This window comes from Chaetodon auriga, chromosome 24, assembly GCF_051107435.1.
Source record: "Chaetodon auriga isolate fChaAug3 chromosome 24, fChaAug3.hap1, whole genome shotgun sequence".
In the NCBI taxonomy this organism is placed as follows: Eukaryota; Metazoa; Chordata; class Actinopteri; order Chaetodontiformes; family Chaetodontidae; genus Chaetodon; species Chaetodon auriga.
In genome coordinates, this window is record NC_135097.1 from 507,501 (window position 1) to 525,000 (window position 17,500).

General features: G+C 48.9%; 3 protein-coding genes across 8 annotated transcripts in view; 2 read left to right on the top strand and 1 right to left on the bottom strand.

Annotated features, from left to right (window-relative positions):
- The window catches only part of pfn1 (profilin 1), a 4,624-nt gene extending 2,636 nt beyond the window's left edge, over window positions 1–1,988 (top strand). The window contains exons 3-4 of the mRNA XM_076724261.1: window positions 1,184–1,373; window positions 1,781–1,988. Coding sequence (XP_076580376.1) covers window positions 1,184–1,373; window positions 1,781–1,878 — 288 coding nt within the window. The 3' untranslated portion in view covers window positions 1,879–1,988. The remainder of the gene's footprint in view (window positions 1–1,183; window positions 1,374–1,780) is intronic.
- A 1,788-nt stretch (window positions 1,989–3,776) lies between these two features.
- On the top strand, window positions 3,777–11,940 carry eno3 (enolase 3, (beta, muscle)). Of its 4 annotated transcripts, none has more exons than XM_076725034.1 (14): window positions 3,777–3,891; window positions 7,083–7,168; window positions 7,550–7,645; window positions 7,734–7,792; window positions 7,964–8,033; window positions 8,420–8,553; window positions 8,696–8,812; window positions 8,952–9,057; window positions 9,219–9,416; window positions 9,678–9,754; window positions 9,973–10,097; window positions 10,322–10,430; window positions 11,492–11,550; window positions 11,684–11,940. In XM_076725034.1, exons 2-14 carry the CDS (start codon window positions 7,084–7,086, stop codon window positions 11,751–11,753), a joined length of 1,305 nt encoding a protein of 434 aa, XP_076581149.1. In that variant the 5' UTR covers window positions 3,777–3,891; window position 7,083; the 3' UTR covers window positions 11,754–11,940. The 4 variants fall into 4 exon arrangements, with proteins under 4 accessions (XP_076581149.1, XP_076581147.1, XP_076581146.1 ...); XM_076725032.1 differs by having other exon boundaries at window positions 3,778–3,891; window positions 7,079–7,168; XM_076725031.1 differs by lacking the exon at window positions 3,777–3,891 and adding an exon at window positions 6,557–6,617 and having other exon boundaries at window positions 7,079–7,168.
- Window positions 11,941–13,077: 1,137 nt separating this feature from the next.
- The window catches only part of camta2 (calmodulin binding transcription activator 2), a 24,927-nt gene continuing 20,504 nt past the window's right edge, over window positions 13,078–17,500 (bottom strand). For 2 of the 3 annotated variants that reach the window (XM_076725334.1, XM_076725335.1), the window contains exons 22-26: window positions 16,669–16,740; window positions 16,509–16,529; window positions 15,360–15,553; window positions 15,031–15,105; window positions 13,078–14,895 (exon numbers count right to left, since the gene is read on the bottom strand). In XM_076725334.1, coding sequence (XP_076581449.1) covers window positions 14,841–14,895; window positions 15,031–15,105; window positions 15,360–15,553; window positions 16,509–16,529; window positions 16,669–16,740 — 417 coding nt within the window. In that variant the 3' untranslated portion in view covers window positions 13,078–14,840. The remainder of the gene's footprint in view (window positions 14,896–15,030; window positions 15,106–15,359; window positions 15,554–16,508; window positions 16,530–16,668; window positions 16,741–17,500) is intronic. The other variant, XM_076725336.1, reaches the window with a different exon arrangement.

The following is a 17,500-nucleotide window of genomic DNA, read 5'->3' on the forward strand; positions in this document are numbered from 1 at the left end:
GGATCCTGAACGTCTGACAGCACGCGAGCGAGTTTCCATCAGGACGCTTCAGTTTCCTTCACGTGTGGATTCTCCTCCTTTGTCTCTGGTTGATGGGTCCTGCTGTCCCATGTTGGACAGATTGGTCCACAGGTACGACAGGAACATGAAAAACTCAGCTAACAGCGTCTCTGAATGTCGTCCAAAACCCAGAGTTCAGTTTCTGGGCTGGAGACGGAGACACAGACTGAGCTGACAGTCAATGATCTAAACAGCTGCTGATCACCTCTGTGTCAACCCATCGATCGATCGATCGACCAACCGATCAACCAATCGACTGACTGATGGACTGACTGCTCCAGCTCTAATGCAGATGGTGTGTTCGTGTGTCAGTGAGCCAGCAGACACAGTTTAACAACACACAGTCAAACCAGCCAAACCAGTTTAATGGCATTCATGGAAACACTGGAGAAAGCCAGTATCCCCATCAACATGTGCTGCCCACATACCCTTGAGCCGGGGGGGGCGTTCATTCAGTCAGGCTCAAAGTTCTCATTTCTGACAGACTTCAGCAGAAAAATACTGCGACTGCTTTAACGTGAAAACACAAAGGAGCTGCTGACGCAACATGAGCCCTGTTAGACAGTATGAAAGTACAGATAGTTTGTCTGCTGACCAACACCATCAGCAGGTGGCGCTGCAGCAGGGAAACTTTCATTCATTCATTCAGTCAGTCTCAGTCATAACGTAGTCAAACGTGAACGCACACACATGAATAATCCAGAAATCCAGTTAGAAAAGGCTGCTAACAGGAGCTGCTAATGCTAACAGGAACTGCTAATGCTAACAGGAGCAAACATGGACGCTGCTGCAGAGAAGCTACAAACTTAAAAGTGCTTCACAGACACGTTCAACCGGCAGCTCAGAAGACCTTCATGGCAATAGGACAGAAGGACGTATGCACATGTGGACGGACGGACGGACAGCTCGAGAACATCGCGGCTGTGGCCACGGCTGCCACCAGTGTGGACGTGTGACAGTATGGCGGTGGTGATGGGGCGTCATTGTGTCAGTCTTTCAATCTGCTGTGGGTACTTCAGGGGGCCTGGGAATGTGGAGCGCCCCCCCATCAGCCCTTCCTTGGTTTATATATGCTAGATATCTTCATAACCAGTCTGTCTGTCTGCATGTCTCTCTCTTCCAGGCAGAGGAAATTAAAAGGCTGATCGGCGACCGGCCGACTTTCCATAGCAGCGGCCCCGTCATCGGGGGACGGAAGTGCATGCTGCTCCGAGACCAGATGGACGATGACACCAGCTACGCCCTGAACCTGAAGACGAAAGCGGACGAGCAAGGCGTCTGCTTCTCAGTGTGTGTCGGCAAGAGCAAGTCGGGTAAGACACACGGGGTGGGGACAGACAGGAAGAGAGGGAGAGAGGGGAGACAGGGGGAGAGGAGAGAGACAGGGCAAGAGGAGAGAGACAGGGAGAGTGGACAGATAGGGAGAGAGGAGAGACAGGGAGAGAGGAGAGACAGGGAGAGAGGAGAGAGACAGGCTGAGAGGAGAGAGAGGGAGGGATGAGAGAGACAGGGAGAGAGACAGGGTGAGAGGAGAGAGACAAGGACAGAGGAGAGACAGGGAGAGGGGGGACAGTCAGACAGACCAACAGTCAGTCATTTGATCAATTTCAACTCGTCTCAGGATGCTTTTCTTGTGTTGTTTTTAAATAAATGAAAGTTTGTCCGTCCTGTCTCACCAAACTGTCTGTCTCTCTTTCTGCCTGTCTGTCTGTCTCCACAGCTTTAGTCATAGCTTTTGGCAACAAAGATGCTCAGGGAGGGCAGCTGGTCAAGAAGGTGTACAAAGTTGTTAAGCACCTGAGGGAGTCCAATATGTGAGACAAGATGGCCACCATCCCCTTCCGTACCCACCAAACAAGATGGCTGCCACCCACCTCCCTCTGCCTCCCAGCTAAAGAAAATTAGCTTTTTTAGTTGAATGTTAGTTCTTTTGACCTTCCAGGCGTCTTTCTGTCCTTAGTGATGAATCTAAAGTGTTAAAACGTGAATGATGCACCTGAACGCACCCTGTGTGGCTGCGGTTAGAACCAGCCCGCCAGTGTTACATTTTTTACAGCGGACACAGACTGGTGTCCAATCACGGCCCTGTGGAAACAAAGAATACACTGAAAATAAAAAGACCAACGTGTTTATTCTCAAAACCGCTCTGAGAGTTTCTGTGTGTGGCTTCCTGTCTCCGCCTCTCGAGGACGTCTCCGCCTCTCGAGGACATTTAGGCTTGGCTTTAGCCTTTGGTTGCGAGGGTTAAGGTCACGCTCCTCACTGCTGGATGATCCACCATTAGCATGTTAGCATTGCTAGTATGTTAGCCAGACCCAGCATGCACCTGTTGGTCCCTCCCCGTGTGGGTGGGTTTGATTTGTGTCTCCCTGCGTGCTGCTGGGTGGTGCTTTAAACAGGTCATTAAAGTAACTGCAACCTTTTTGAAAATATCTCTTTTCTACAACCACAACTCCTACTGCTACTACTTTAAATAGTACCTCCAGCACTGCTTGTAGAACAACATGTTGGTAGTACTGCTGTACTTCTGCCATCACACACATTTTACTGCAACTACTGCAGTTACTTGTGAAGTTACCAGCTACAGTGTAGTAGTTAATTGGTGCATGATATTGATGGACGGCATGCAGAAATGAGTCATGTACAAATACAGAAAAGTACGTGTTTGTGGCAGTGAAAGCCAAAAAAGGGGATATTAGCAGAGCGAGTACTGCAGGAGGAGTAAAATAAAGGAGTATGCATAAGAAGAGATGAGCCGCCCTGCAGTCATGTGCAGTTATATTTAGCTGCAGTAAAGGCTACAGGGACACTGGACAGGCTGCAGTGTGTCTTTACAGTGTGTGTGTAGTACAGTTAAAGGTGAGTGTAAAGGGTAAGCGCTCACATTTCCCCTTTAGGTGAACTTTGACCTTCTCCATCTGAGTTAGGGACCATCACACAAGCTGACTCAGAGAGAAACACAAGTATTCAATAATACCACATGTGACAGTAAAGATACATGAAATGCTGTAATGCAGTTTCTTCTTCCTCAGTATTAAAAATCATTTGTACTACGACGCAGTAATCCACGTCTGCACACGTGTTCAAAGATGCTCATACTGATGCTGCAATGCTGCTACTACTTCTGATAATACTGCACTACTGAAGGTACCCTGACACTGCTAATACTGCAGAAAGTATCACTACAACTGTTACTGTTACTAATAGCAATACTGCTTCCAATAATACCACTCAGACTGTTAATACTGCTACTAGTACTGCAAATACTGCTATTACCAACTGCTGTTAATATCAGTACAGCCTTAATTATATCATTACAACTACATACCACAAATACTGCCAATACTATAAGTACTTCTGCTAATACTGTTCAACTATTCCAAACAGCTGCTGCTATCACTCCTGCTAACGCACTGAGATAATCTACTGCTAATATGTAGTATTGATCGACCATACTGCTCGAACTATTGTTAATTCGGCCACTCACACGAGCCTAATCTGCTCCTCCTGTGAGTACGCTAATACTGCTAGTACTGTAAGCAGGTACATGCAGTGCAGCTGTTTTGCAGCCTCTGAAGCAGCTTAGAGAAGGTTTCCCACAGCGTTGGCTCGGGATCAGAGCTCTTCATGCTGCAGGTTTTTCTGTTTTCCTGCAGTCCGTCCCTTGCAGACGCTCCCTGCCTCTTCCCCCGCCTCCTCCACCCGTAAGGGAGCGTCTATAAAAACCCTGCAGCATGACACACGGACACTTTCCACGTCAGTCGGACAGTCAGACGGACGGACAGGCGGCCAAAGACGACCCCCCCTCTCTTCTCTGACAGCAGGACTCAGGTAGGTTGAAGAGGGAGCGAGTCCTCGGCTCTGGTTGGTCACTTTTCAAACTGAGAGACTGTTTCCTGTTTGTTTGTCACTCTGCTCTGAAACTGAACCTGGCTCATTTCCTTCTTTTATTTTGAAAGTCTAGTTAGTTTACAGGAGGTTTCAGGGGGCTTTGACATTCTGGGTGTTAAATCAGATCAGATCAGGTCAGATCAGATCAGATCAGGTCAGATCAGATCTGATCTGCACGGCTGATTCTGGATTTGACTCTTCGTCTGATGTTAAAGACAAAAACCTCCAGAGGTCGACTTCAGCTGCCTGAAGGTCAAAGCGCCGAAGAGCAAACTTGAACAAACCACACGAGGCAAACAGCATGCAGGAGCACAAAGTCCACACAGACAGACAGACAGACAGACAGACAGGCGAGACAGACAGACAGCGAATGACAGAGGACATGAAGTGTTTGTGTCTGGGTGATAAACTGATGAACTGCGCTGAAAACTTGAATCAGGTGACGCTGAATTCCACAATAAAAGCTCCACAACTTGTTCATGCACTGCATTTGCACATTAAATACCAATAATACAGCGAGTGATAGCAGTGGCACTGTTAGCAGTGTTAGCATTAATGTAGCAGTGTACAAGAATCGTATAAGTATTTGGAGCAGTAAGACAAGGAAGTATTTTTAGCAATAGTGTCGGGGTAACGGTCGTGTGGTTTTAGCAGGAAAAAAAGTAGTTTTAACAGAATTAGGATAACAGTAGTTTCAGTGTTAGCTTTACCATTAGCTTTAGCAGTGTTAGGAGTATCATTAGCTTTAGCAGTGTTAGGACTATCATTAGCTTTAGCAGTGTTAGGACAATCATTAGCTTTAACAGTGTTAGGAGTATCATTAGCTTTAGCAGTGTTAGGACTATCATTAGCTTTAGCAGTGTTAGGACTATCATTAGCTTTAGCAGTGTTAGGACAATCATTAGCTTTAGCAGTGTTAGGAGTATCATTAGCTTTAGCAGTGTTAGGACTATCATTAGCTTTAGCAGTGTTAGGAGTATCATTAGCTTTAGCAGTGTTAGGACTATCATTAGCTTTAGCAGTGTTAGGACTATCATTAGCTTTAGCAGTGTTAGGACAATCATTAGCTTTAGCAGTGTTAGGAGTATCATTAGCTTTAGCAGTGTTAGGACTATCATTAGCTTTAGCAGTGTTAGGAGTATCATTAGCTTTAGCAGTGTTAGGAGTAACAGTAGCTTTAGTAGTGGTAGTAGGAGTAGGAGTAGCTTTAGCAATATAGCAATAAATTGTCGACTATTTCCATGTCCCCTGCTGTGTGTGTGTGTGTGTGTGTGTGTGTGTGTGTGTGTGTGTACAGTTAAGTCTTTGTAAAGGCGATATGAAGTCTCAGGTGTACTGTAACCTCTCAGCTGTTGTTCTGTTGGCATGTCTGACCTATCTCACACACACACACACACACACACACACACACACACACACACACAGCAGACTCAGACATGAAGGCCGTTATTGATCTTTGCAGATTTGGCAGAATCTTTAGGAAGAGCAGTAGTTTTAGCAGTATTAGGAGTAGCATTAGCTTTAGCAGTATTAGGAGTAGCATTAGCTTTAGCAGTATTAGGAGTAGCATTAGCTCTAGCAGCATTAGGAGTAACAGTAGTTTTAACAGTATTAGGAGTAGCATTAGCTGTAGCAGCATTAGGAGTAGCATTAGCTTTAGCAGTAGCATTAGATCTTTGTACCGATGCTTCGTTTCGCTCTGCCCATCATCACGTCACGGCCTCTCCATGACTCCCTAACAGGGCGGTACTGGACAAATTCAGGAGGAAGATTAAGTCTTCAAGCCTTAAAGACATTAACTCGAATCTCTGGTGCTGACACGTTCATTACTAATACTACTAACACTACTACTGTCAGTTTTACTACAAATATACATAAAACCATTATGCTACTCATACTGCTAACACCCCTGCCAATCCTACTGAGGCTAATGCTAATAATGCTGCCTCTATTGCTCACGCTGCTTCCACCGTTGCTATGCTAATATGCTAGTAAAGCTGCAACTATTTCAAATAATGTCACGATTTTTGATATCTAGTTTAACGAGAGCTTTTGCTAATGCTAATGCTTCTACTGCTGACATCAGGGCTGACATGAGCACTAAATATTCTCTACAATGGCTCATAATGGTTTTTACTTGTTCCTGTCCATCGGACCAGGAAAAAGTTTTCATGTTGTGCAGAGACGGCAGTAACGCTGGAGATGTTGGTCAGTAACAGCAAACAGGAGGAGACCTTTAGTTATCAGAGAGGCTGAGAGGCTGAGGTCATGTCCACAGCCACAAATACCTCTTCAAATGTCAAGACCATTAATAAGTGGGTGTGTGTGAGAGTGTGTGTGAGTGTGAGTGTGTCTGTACTGTCTGTAATTCTGTCACAGTCAGGAGGAAGTCATGAACTTTGAAGAAAGGTCAGGGAAAAGGTTGGAGGCTTTTACACCCAGACACACCAGATATAACAACGCTCCTCAGAGGAAGGCCTTCTTCCCCCCTCCTCTGTCACCAGGATGGTCTCTCCCTCTCTCCTGTTGGCCCCGGTAACTGTCTGTCATGAGTGGAGCTCTGTGGTTGGCTGTGGGGGTGGGGGTGGGTGGTGTCTGATAGGGGACAGGGCCTGCTGCCTGTCAGCATGGAGGTGTCATGGCGTTACACAGGATCTCAGCAGCAGGTCTGACACGCACGCACGCACGCATGCATGCACACATGCACGCACGTACACACGCACGCACGTACACACACACACACACACACACGCACGCACGCACGCACGCACGCACGCACACAGTGAGCTCGGTGGTTTGACCTCTGGCTCATTATTGGCTGTTTCTTTGCTTTCAAGGTCACTGCTGAATTAACTGTATTTAAAAACAAACAAACTCATCTTCATCGTCGTGAGTGAGGATGACTCAGAACTGGGAAAGATAGAACAGTTCCACTGGTTTCCAGTTTGGGACGATGCCTCACTGTGGAACAGCTTCAAAGTCTGAAAGTCAGAGCTGTGGATCATGTTAAGATAAGACTTCACTGATCTCACATCAGGGAAATTTAGTAGGCAGTTAGCTTTAGTTAGCAGCTCATCAGTGAACGACTCACCTGTCTGCTCACCTGTCGCTCTCCCTCCCCTGTCAGTCAGGATGTCTATCACTAAGATTCACGCCCGGGAGATTCTGGACTCCAGAGGAAACCCCACAGTGGAGGTGGACCTGTGGACCGCCAAAGGTGAGCCTGATTCAGGTACACCTGGAATAAGCCAAGAGGGCAGGTAAGTTAGCCTGCTAGCTTAGCATCACAAGAGAGAAAACTGACCGTCTGTCTGTCTGTCTGCCTGCCTGCCTGTCTGCCTGTCTGCCTGCCTGCCTGTCTGTCTGTCTCTCTGTCTGTCTCTCTGCCTGTCTGTCTGCCTGCCTGTGTCTCTGCCTGTCTGTCTCTCTGTCTGTCTCTCTGCCTGTCTGTCTCTCTGTCTGTCTGTCTCTCTGTCTGTCTGTCTGTCTGTCTGTCTGTCTGCCTGCCTGTCTGCCTGTCTGTCTCTCTGTCTGCCTGTCTGTCTCTCTGTCTGTCTGTCTGTCTGTCTGCCTGTCTGTCTGCCTGTCTGTCTCTCAGGTCTTTTCCGGGCAGCTGTTCCCAGCGGTGCGTCCACTGGAGTCCATGAAGCTCTGGAGCTTCGTGACGGGGATAAGAGCCGTTACCTGGGCAAAGGTAGGAGGGGGCGGCGAGTCGTCACATGTTGCTTTACATGTCCCAGGAAATGAGTGAGCGTCATACGTGTTTGTCTTTGTCCCTGCAGGTACCGTGAAGGCTGTGGACCACGTCAACAAGGACATCGCCCCCAAGCTGATTGCAAAGGTATCAGCAAACGATCAATAAGTGGATTCGACTTCACAGAAAAGTCAATGAGATTCAGCAGGACGCAAACGTTTCATGTTCCAAATAAGCACACACATACTGCTGATCTGTCTGCCTGTCTGTCTCTCTGTCTGCCTGTCTGTCTCTCTGTCTGCCTGTCTGTCTCTCTAGAACTTCAGTGTTGTGGAGCAGGAGAAGATTGACAAGTTCATGCTGGAGTTGGATGGTACTGAGAACAAATGTAAGGGCCGGTCTGTCTGACCGTCTGTCTCTCTGTCTGACCATCTGTCTCTCTGTCTGATCATCTGTCTCTCTGTCTGTCTCTCTGTCTGACTGTCTGACTGTCTGTCTCTCTGTCTGTCTCTCTGTCTGACTGTCTGACCTGTCTGTCTCTCTGTCTGACTGTCTGTCTCTCTGTCTGATCATCTGTCTCTCTGTCTGACTGTCTGACTGTCTGTCTCTCTGTCTGACTGTCTGTCTCTCTGTCTGATCATCTGTCTCTCTGTCTGACTGTCTGACCTGTCTGTCTCTCTGTCTGACCGTCTGTCTCTCTGTCTGATCATCTGTCTCTCTGTCTGACTGTCTGACTGTCTGTCTCTCTGTCTGACCGTCTGTCTCTCTGTGCAGCTCAGTTTGGTGCTAACGCCATCCTGGGCGTGTCGCTGGCCGTCTGTAAGGCCGGAGCAGCAGAGAAAGGAGTTCCTCTTTACCGCCACATCGCCGACCTCGCCGGACACAAAGACGTCATACTTCCTGTTCCTGTGAGTGGGAGGGGCTTCCGATTGGGTGGGAACATTTGGGGAAACTGTTCCTTAACTTTGATCTGCGTAGAACAGTGTGCATTTGTCCTCGTTAATCGGTAAAAACGACTGCGTCTTCTCTGCGTTCGCTTGTCCTCTGCAGGCCTTTAACGTCATTAATGGAGGCAGCCACGCGGGAAACAAACTGGCCATGCAGGAGTTCATGATTCTGCCGGTTGGAGCCGCTAACTTCCACGAGGCCATGAGGATCGGAGCTGAGGTGCTTGATTCACCCTCGGTGCTCGCGTTCATGCTTAGATTGTTAGCGGTCGCGGGCTAAACCGTCCTCGGCCGCATTGTTCCTGCTCCAGCTTCGAGTAAACGTTGACCTCCCGCTGTGTCGATGTGTGCACGTTCAGGTCTACCACAACCTGAAGAACGTGATCAAGGCCAAGTACGGTAAAGACGCCACCAACGTGGGAGACGAGGGAGGCTTCGCCCCCAACATCCTGGAGAACAACGAGGGTGAGACAGCCGCCCGTCTGCCTGATCGTCCCTGAGTGTCAGGCTGCGTCATAAAAGCACCAAACGTCTCTCTGCTAGAAACATGTCATGATGTGAAAGATGCTGCAACACGCTGACGGATTTCAGTCCACAGCACTCTGAAATACTTCCCTCTCACGCAGCTCTGGAGCTGCTGAAGGTCGCCATCGAGAAGGCCGGTTACCCCGACAAGATCATCATCGGGATGGACGTGGCGGCGTCCGAGTTCTTCCGCAGCGGGAAGTACGACCTGGACTTCAAGTCCCCCGACGACCCGTCCAGACACATCACCGGGGAGAAGCTGGGAGACCTGTACCGCAGCTTCATCAAGGGTTACCCCGGTAACCACACACACACAGACAGGCAGAGACACACACACACACACACACACACACACACACACACACACACACACAGAGTGAACAAATGCCTTAAAAACACTTGAAGCACATTTCCAAAGGAAGCTCTGCATGAACAAATGCGGAGCGCTGTACCAGCTCTCAGCCTGTAGGGGTCACTGCAGCTCCGTCTGCACTGAATTCACCCCGTCTTCATCTACCGTTCAGCACGTCCTCTGCCTGTCTGTCCCTCTCTGTCTCCAGTCCAGTCCATTGAGGATCCGTTTGACCAGGATGACTGGGAGAACTGGACCAAGTTCACCGCCTCTGTCGACATCCAGGTGAGACAGACAGGCATGCAGACAGACAGAGAGTCCACAGGTGAGATCAGCTGTGAGGTGAGGAAGCTCAACAAATCCTCAGGATCAGGTTCCTCCAGCTGAGACAAAGGCTCCAGACCTCCTGGAGCACCTCCTGGAGCACCTCCTGGAGCACCTCATGTGTGTATGTGTGGTAATATTTAAGTGACTCATCAGTGCGTGTTTTTTGAACCAATCAGATTGTAGGAGACGACCTGACGGTGACCAATCCCAAGAGGATCCAGCAGGCAGTCGACAAGAAGGCCTGTAACTGTCTGCTGCTCAAAGTCAACCAGATCGGCTCCGTGACTGAGTCCATCCAGGCGTAAGACACCTGTCTGTCTGACTGCCTGTCTGTCTGTCTGACTGCCTGTCTGTCTGACGGAGTCATTCGTTGATGTTCGATTAAGATTTGACTCATGATTTCTCTTGTCTCTCTTTCTTTTCATCTGTCTCTCTCTCTCTGCCTGTTTTTGTCTCTCTCTGTCTGTCTCTGTCACCTGCCTGTTGGGCTGTCTCCTCCTCCCTTCCTACCTGTCTGTCTCTCAGGTGTAAGCTGGCTCAGAACAGTGGTTGGGGAGTGATGGTCAGCCATCGCTCCGGAGAGACTGAGGACACCTTCATCTCTGACCTGGTGGTCGGACTCTGCACTGGACAGGTAGACAGACAGATGGACAGGTAGACAGATGGACAGATGGACAGGTAGACAGACAGACAGACGGAAGGACAGACAGACAGACGGACGGACGGACAGACAGGTAGACAGGCAGACAGACAGACAGATGGACAGGTAGACAGGCAGACAGACAGACAGGTAGACAGACAGACAGACAAACAGACAGATGGACAGGTAGACAGATAGACAGATGGACAGGTAGACAGATAGACAGACGGAAGGACAGACAGACAGACAGACAGACAGACAGACAGACGGACGGACAGACAGAGACAGACAGACAGACAGACAGATGGACAGGTAGACAGGCAGACAGACAGACAGATGGACAGGTAGACAGGCAGACAGACAGACAGATGGACAGGTAGACAGGCAGACAGACAGGCAGACAGACAGACAGACAGACGGACGGACAGACAGAGACAGACAGACAGACAGGTGGAGATAGACATGCTGGATGAAGCCGTGTGATTACAGCAGGACAAACTGGACGCTTCATGTTGAAGATCTTCAACAGACTAAATGATGAAGGCTCTGAAACCAGAGACCACTTTGGATTCTGGTCCATGTTCGGTCTGTGTCACCGTGCTGGTGCTGCAGCTGATAGAACAGCCATCAGAAAACTGATGAGTCTGATAATCAATCAGTAATCCATCAGCAAAGTGTGTCCAGAAACTGAGTCATGTCCTCGTGTCCTTCATTAGGGGACAGGGTCAGACCTGAATCCAGACCTGCATCAGTTTAAGGTCTCAGCCTCCAGAATGTTCCGTTAGAAATAAACTGGAGGCTCTGAGAGCCAATGAGAGCTCAGAGAAACAATCATGTGCTGGATTTACAGCGGCAGCTTCCTGACACCTTCCTCTGTCGGCTTACTGTTTCTCTTCTTCATCCTCTTCATCATAATAACCTGCTCCTCTGACTGAAGGACACGGCACCTGATAGGTCCATTTAGTGTGAAGAAGAGTCACACGATGAAGCAAATTGAGTTTGAGAAAGAACAACATCTCTCTACCTGTCTCTGTCCCCACCTGTCTCTCTCTCAGATTAAGACCGGTGCCCCCTGCAGGTCGGAGCGCTTGGCCAAATACAACCAGCTGATGAGGTGAGAACTTCCTCCTTACACACAAGTAAAGGCATCGTTGTTTGATGTCATGTGTGAACGCAGCCTTGTTGAGTCGAAGAGTTAACAGAACACAGAGCAGACTCACAGCTGACCTCTGACCTCTGACCTGCAGGATCGAGGAGGAGCTCGGAGACAAGGCCAAGTTTGCCGGCAAAGACTTCCGCCACCCAAAGATCAACTAAAGCTGCGTCCTGACTTCCTGTCTGTCGCCATGACAACAGACTGACAACTAGTGACCCTGAAGCCCCTCCCCCTACAGTGGGGGTGAGAGGTCAGAGGTCACGGCGGGTCTGACCCTGCCTTCCTAGCTATAATTCCATGAATGATGTTTTCTATACAAAACACAATAAAGACTAAAGAACAAAAGAACACGTTTGCTTTGATTCTGTCACTGTGTGCTGAAAATCACTGATCAGCAGCTACACCTGCAGAACTCCAGAAGCCAGGAATTGTTCATTAATACGACGCCTCTGACGTGGCCACACACCTAGCATACAGCATTAGCTTCCATGAGTTCACCTGGAACTCCCAAACCACAAGTACATGAAGTCTGGTTTAATGTTAGCTAATGTCAGCTATCAGAGTTAATGTTAGCTAATGTCAGCTATCAGAGTTAATGTTAGCTAATGTCAGCTATCAGAGTTAATGTTAGCTAATGTCAACTATCAGAGTTAATGTTAGCCAATGTCAGCTAATGTCAACTATCAGAGTTAATGTTAGCTAATGTCAGCTATCAGAGTTAATGTTAGCTAATGTCAGCTATCAGAGTTAATGTTAGCTAATGTCAACTATCAGAGTTAATGTTAGCCAATGTCAGCTAATGTCAACTATCAGAGTTAATGTTAGCTAATGTCAACTATCAGAGTTAATGTTAGCTAATGTCAGCTATTAACAATAGCAGACATTAGCTTATGTCTGATGCCAGGGCTAGCGTCATCTAATGAGAGATAATGTCAGCTATTGGGGTTAACCATAGCTAACAATAGCTAATGTCAGCCACAAGGGCTAACATCAGCTAAAAATGCTGCTTTTGTTTATATACCACTATGAAAAACAGCATGTTGTATGTAGTACATGCTGTACTACATACAACAACCAGTACAACCAGTGGTTGAGGTTAGCATTACCCATCACTCAGGTGTTACAACCTGACCCACACTACCGCTGATATGAAGTCGTGACTCAATATAAAACTACATTTCAGCTCTTTCTGTATTTGGTTGTTTGTGTGTTTTCTTAACTTGTGGTGCACTGAGCTCTCAGCACCACCAGTTTACACCAGTTTATGGTGGTTTTGAGTCTGTGGTGGTTTTGTGTCTGTGGTGGTTTTGAGTCTCTGTGGTGGTTTTGAGTCTGTGGTGGTTTTGTGTCTCTGTGGTGGTTTTGAGTCTGTGGTGGTTTTGAGTCCGTGGTGGTTTTGAGTCTCTGTGGAGTGGTTTCGTGGGCCTGCCCTGGTTGTCTTGGCCCAGCAGGACCAGCTGGAAACAGACACAGGACAAAGACAAATAGCAAACAGCTGATTTATTCATCTGACTTGGAGAATAATACATTTCATTTCAAAGGTTTTGAAATGTAGAACAGTTAAATACAAACTCATGCAAAGCTTCACTGCAACAGCCGAAGAAGAAGAAGAAGAAGAAGAAGAAGAAGAAGAAGAAGAAGAAGAAGAGGAAGAAGAGGAAGAAGTGAAGGTTTCTTATTTCAGGTCAAACTGGACAAACTGGTCGAACAACTGGTTATAAGGAAAGCTCATGCTCGGCCCGAGACGTTGCGGTGGACAGGAAACCAGCAGCACGGACACACTGGTTTCTGCTGCGCTGTCCCTCGCTGCCGTCCTGAAGGCTGCTGGACATATGAAATCCGAAGGGACCCCCAGTTTGACCTGTGACCTGTGACGTCATCGGCCCACAGGTGACGTCAGGGTTACATCGCAGCCCTCAGACCAGATTAAAGGAGGCCACGTGCTCCCGGTCTGTGATTTGATTTGGTTGATTCATCCTGTGACACGGAGTTCAACTAACGAGGGACATCGTTCAGAGTTCTGCTCAACCGAGGTCACGATGGAAGGATGCAAAATATTCTCTGGTGTGTAAACATGTTTAACAACAGAACACACACACACACACACACACACACACACACACACACAGAGTCAGGTTCTGATTTCTAGGTGGATCTGTGGGTTCCGTCCTCACGAGCTTCACACACAAACACAAAGGGTTTCACATTATGTGGGGGCTTAAGACTCGACCTCTCACTCTCTCTCACACACACACACACACACACACACACACACACACACACACACACACAAACAGATCATGCTGTAATAAATAAAAACATCCATAGCATCTATAAAGTACATTAGAATCTATATATACATATCTATATATAGATATATGTTCATATGTGATGGTGTTAAATATAAGTAGCTTCGTTATAATCATGTACATTTTAAAGAACAGTATGTCGACCACAAGTGAAGAACTTCATTCAGCTTCGCCGATGAAAGCAGACCAATCAGAGACATTCAGACTCCAGAGGGAATCTCTGGTCTTACGTTGGTCTGAATCCGATTTGTTCCGATGACCCTCAAACACACCACCCTCTCAGCTCTCGCCCTCGACCCTCACAGGAAAAGAGCAGTGGATTATGGGAAGGAGAAGAGCAGGTGCTCCTGGCCTGCTGGGAGACACTGGCTGGGTCAGCTTTGAAGGCTCGTGTCACAGCTGAACCAGTGCAGACCAGCTGACCCCAGGTGTGTTACTGAGGAGCTTCACCAGCTGACTTAAGACGTGTTTCCCAGCATGCATTTGTGCAATGGTGGACAGTTTGACCAGGCTCCAAACCCCTACATTTCTGTCTTACAGCTGTTACCATCACTCCGACGTTCTGTTCTTCAGGTGAGTAAAGGTCAGATAAGGTGAGTGTGCTGAGCTCCACGCCCGCCAGGTCGAACCTGGTGCAGTGGACAGCGAGCCTGAAGGCTGAGCAGAAGACAGCGTGACGTTTCTGAATGAAGCTCTTTAAGCTGCTGACAGCTACATTCAACCAGGAGAGAAGACAGATGACGGACACACAGATCAATCAATCGATCGATCGATCGATCGATCGATGGCAAGAAGCAGAGGAGAGGAAGAAAGAAGAGTTGGCATGGGGTAAGGCATCTCCCCGTCACTGTCCTCTCCATCAGTCACTGTTCAGAGTAAACCTGCTGAGGATCTGTCTCCTCCTCCGTGTCCTCCCCGCAGCTGAAAGGAGGACATGCTTTAAGTGGTCAGTCCTCTCCTCTCCAGCTCCCTCGTCTGCTTCAGCTCTTTGATCCTGCACAGAAACACCAGGCAGACACAATGAGCGCACGGTCGACGAGCGTGACGCCGTTTCTCAAACTCATCAAGGACATCCAACCCTCCGAGACCAGAAGTCCACCAGCTCCAAACGACTGTGGGTGAGCGTTACCTGTGTCTGCAGCGCCTCAGGAACCTCATGATCTTCCTAGCTGCCTGGTCCTGTTTCTTCGTCAAGAATGACCCCCTGCAGGGCACAAAATCAACACCCGATGCTTATGATCGGTCATCAATATCGACTGGCTGTGATCAATACGCCCTGGAAGCTATCGACTGGCTGTGATGACGGCGGCTCTTCCTGCTGACCACGTAGACCTGAACCTGAATCAAACCGCTCCCGGCTGCCTTCAGGTTCAGCCGCTGCACCCGGCTGAACCTGAAGGCTCTGGGCAGGTAGACTCACCTGCCGTAGTACCGACAGGTGTGGTGGCGGGCTCTTACTTGATCTTGGGGTTGTGGCTGGCGGCCCCTCTCGGAGCCTGTTTCAGCCTCTCGTACTCCTTGTAGCTGCGGTAGTACTGCTGGATGAGGACCGCCGCCCGCCGGCTCTGCTGGAAGCGCTTCTGCTCGTAGTACGACCTGAACTTGGACTGGATCAAGATGGCCGCCTGGGTCATCTTCTTATAGAGAGCGTACTGAGGGGACAGAGGCGCACTGTTAGCGGTCACACGCAGCAGGAAGCAGGGTCTCAAAATGTGTTCAGAGACAGAAGAAGAAAAGGAGGAGGCTGCCAGCTGGGAGGACCAATCAATCGATCGATCGATCGATCGTCTGCTTACTGATTAGCCCACTCAACCAATCACACCAGACTGACCCACATACTGCTCATTTTCATGTTTGTTCACCACCCGGCCAAAAGTGTGTGGACGCCCCCGTCCTGTCTCGGGCCTCTTGGGTCCACTGGAAGGATGCTCTGTCCCCATCCCTCTGTCCCCGTCCCCTCTGTCCCCGTCCCCTCTGTCCCCGTCCTTTAAATAAGCTCTGTTTGGATTCTGGTTTGGCTGTGTTGACCTCTCCGTGGCTCTGAGGTCTACGTGGCCCCGGTCTGCGGCGCAGCCGATGGGACGTTTAGGCCTTCAGCAGTAAGTCCAGGCATGGGGACATGTGGACATGGGGACATGTGGACATGAGGACATGAGGACGGTTTAGAACACTGTTCATGCAGCATGGTCTGTCCTCTGCTCATCCTCTGCTCGTCTTCTGTGTTTTTATTGGAGATTTTCTCATAATGTAACAAAACAAAATCCTCGTGTGGCAACAAACCAGATTCTGCTCGTAAACAGCAGGTGTGCAGGTGTGCAGGTCACCTCTCTACCAGCGTCCACACAAAGAGGACAGGGACATGCCTCGCAGAGATGAACTCCATCAGACTGCACCTCTTAGTGCAGTGTTGGGTGTCCACATACTTTTGGCCATGTAGCACCTGAGATCTGATTGAGCCTCATGAAAACATTCATATGAACAGCGATAAACTGATCTCACCTCCTGCAGCATCTAAACACACACACACACACACACACACACACACACACACACACACACACACACACACACAGAGCAAACATCACATCCACTGGTCAGCCATATTACCTTCAGAGCTATCCATGTTAGCTAGCCAGAGAGACAGAGGGAGACAGAGAGAGACATGGTGAAGAGACACAGCAGGTTAGTGTCAGTGTTAGTGAAGCTAGAGGAGAGACACACACACACACACACACACACACACACACACACACACACACACACACACCTGTTTGTACTTCCTGTAGCATCTCTGTATGACGGCGGCAGCCATGTCCTGCTGCTCCTTTAACCTACGACCCTGTGGACAGAGACAGACACAGAGACAGAGACATGAACCAACAGTCTTTGTCCTGCAGGGGGCAGCGTGGCAGCACAGCTGACTCACAGCACTGACAGACGATCTGTGCTGCAGGACCACACCAAGGGACGGCAGTCTGGGACGAAACTACAGCTCACAGTGTGTGTACAGCGTGTGCAGCGTGTACGGTGTGTACAGTGTGTACGGTGTGTACAGTGTATACAGTGTGTGTGTGTTCTCAGGTGTTACTGCCGTACAGTAACAGCTCAGGTACTTCACCTGGTCCACCCTCTGCCTCTGATTGGCTGGAACTCATCACTGGGTTGGTTAGGTTTAGGCATGAGGAGCGATGATTGGTTAGTGGTAGGGTAAGAATATCAGGGTGAGCCAATCAGAGGCAGAGTAGGGCAGGTCACGTCCAGCAGGTCAAGGACAGCACAGGAGACGTCTCTGGATGAGACGCAGACCTCCATGTCTCAGACCTTTGGTCTCGAAGACTCTGTGATTCCACTGATCTGCTCCGTGCACACAGCACCTGCTGCTGTCTGTCCGTCCTGGGACAAGGACCCCTCCCTCCTGAGGGAGCTTTCTTTGCCTGAATCGAGGGTCAGAGGGGACGGACGGGGTCCTACGCTGTGAGGACTGTGAAGGTGATTCTGTCACTGAAAAACTCACAAGTGTAAACACCTGAAGGTTCGACTCCAGAGCTAAACTAAGACTGAACTCTGGGACTAAACCAGGACGACTACCTTTAGGACAT

What these genes read in the sequence shown, in the direction of transcription:
- eno3 (XM_076725031.1), top strand. Translation starts at nt 6,590, where the DNA reads ATGGCGTTACACAGGATCTCAGCAGCAG. An exon ending in GGACCTGTGGACCGCCAAAG is followed by an intron (nt 7,169 to 7,549) that starts GTGAGCCTGATT and finishes TCTGTCTCTCAG; the next exon opens with GTCTTTTCCGGGCAGCTGTT. An exon ending in CCGCCTCTGTCGACATCCAG is followed by an intron (nt 9,755 to 9,972) that starts GTGAGACAGACA and finishes TGAACCAATCAG; the next exon opens with ATTGTAGGAGACGACCTGAC.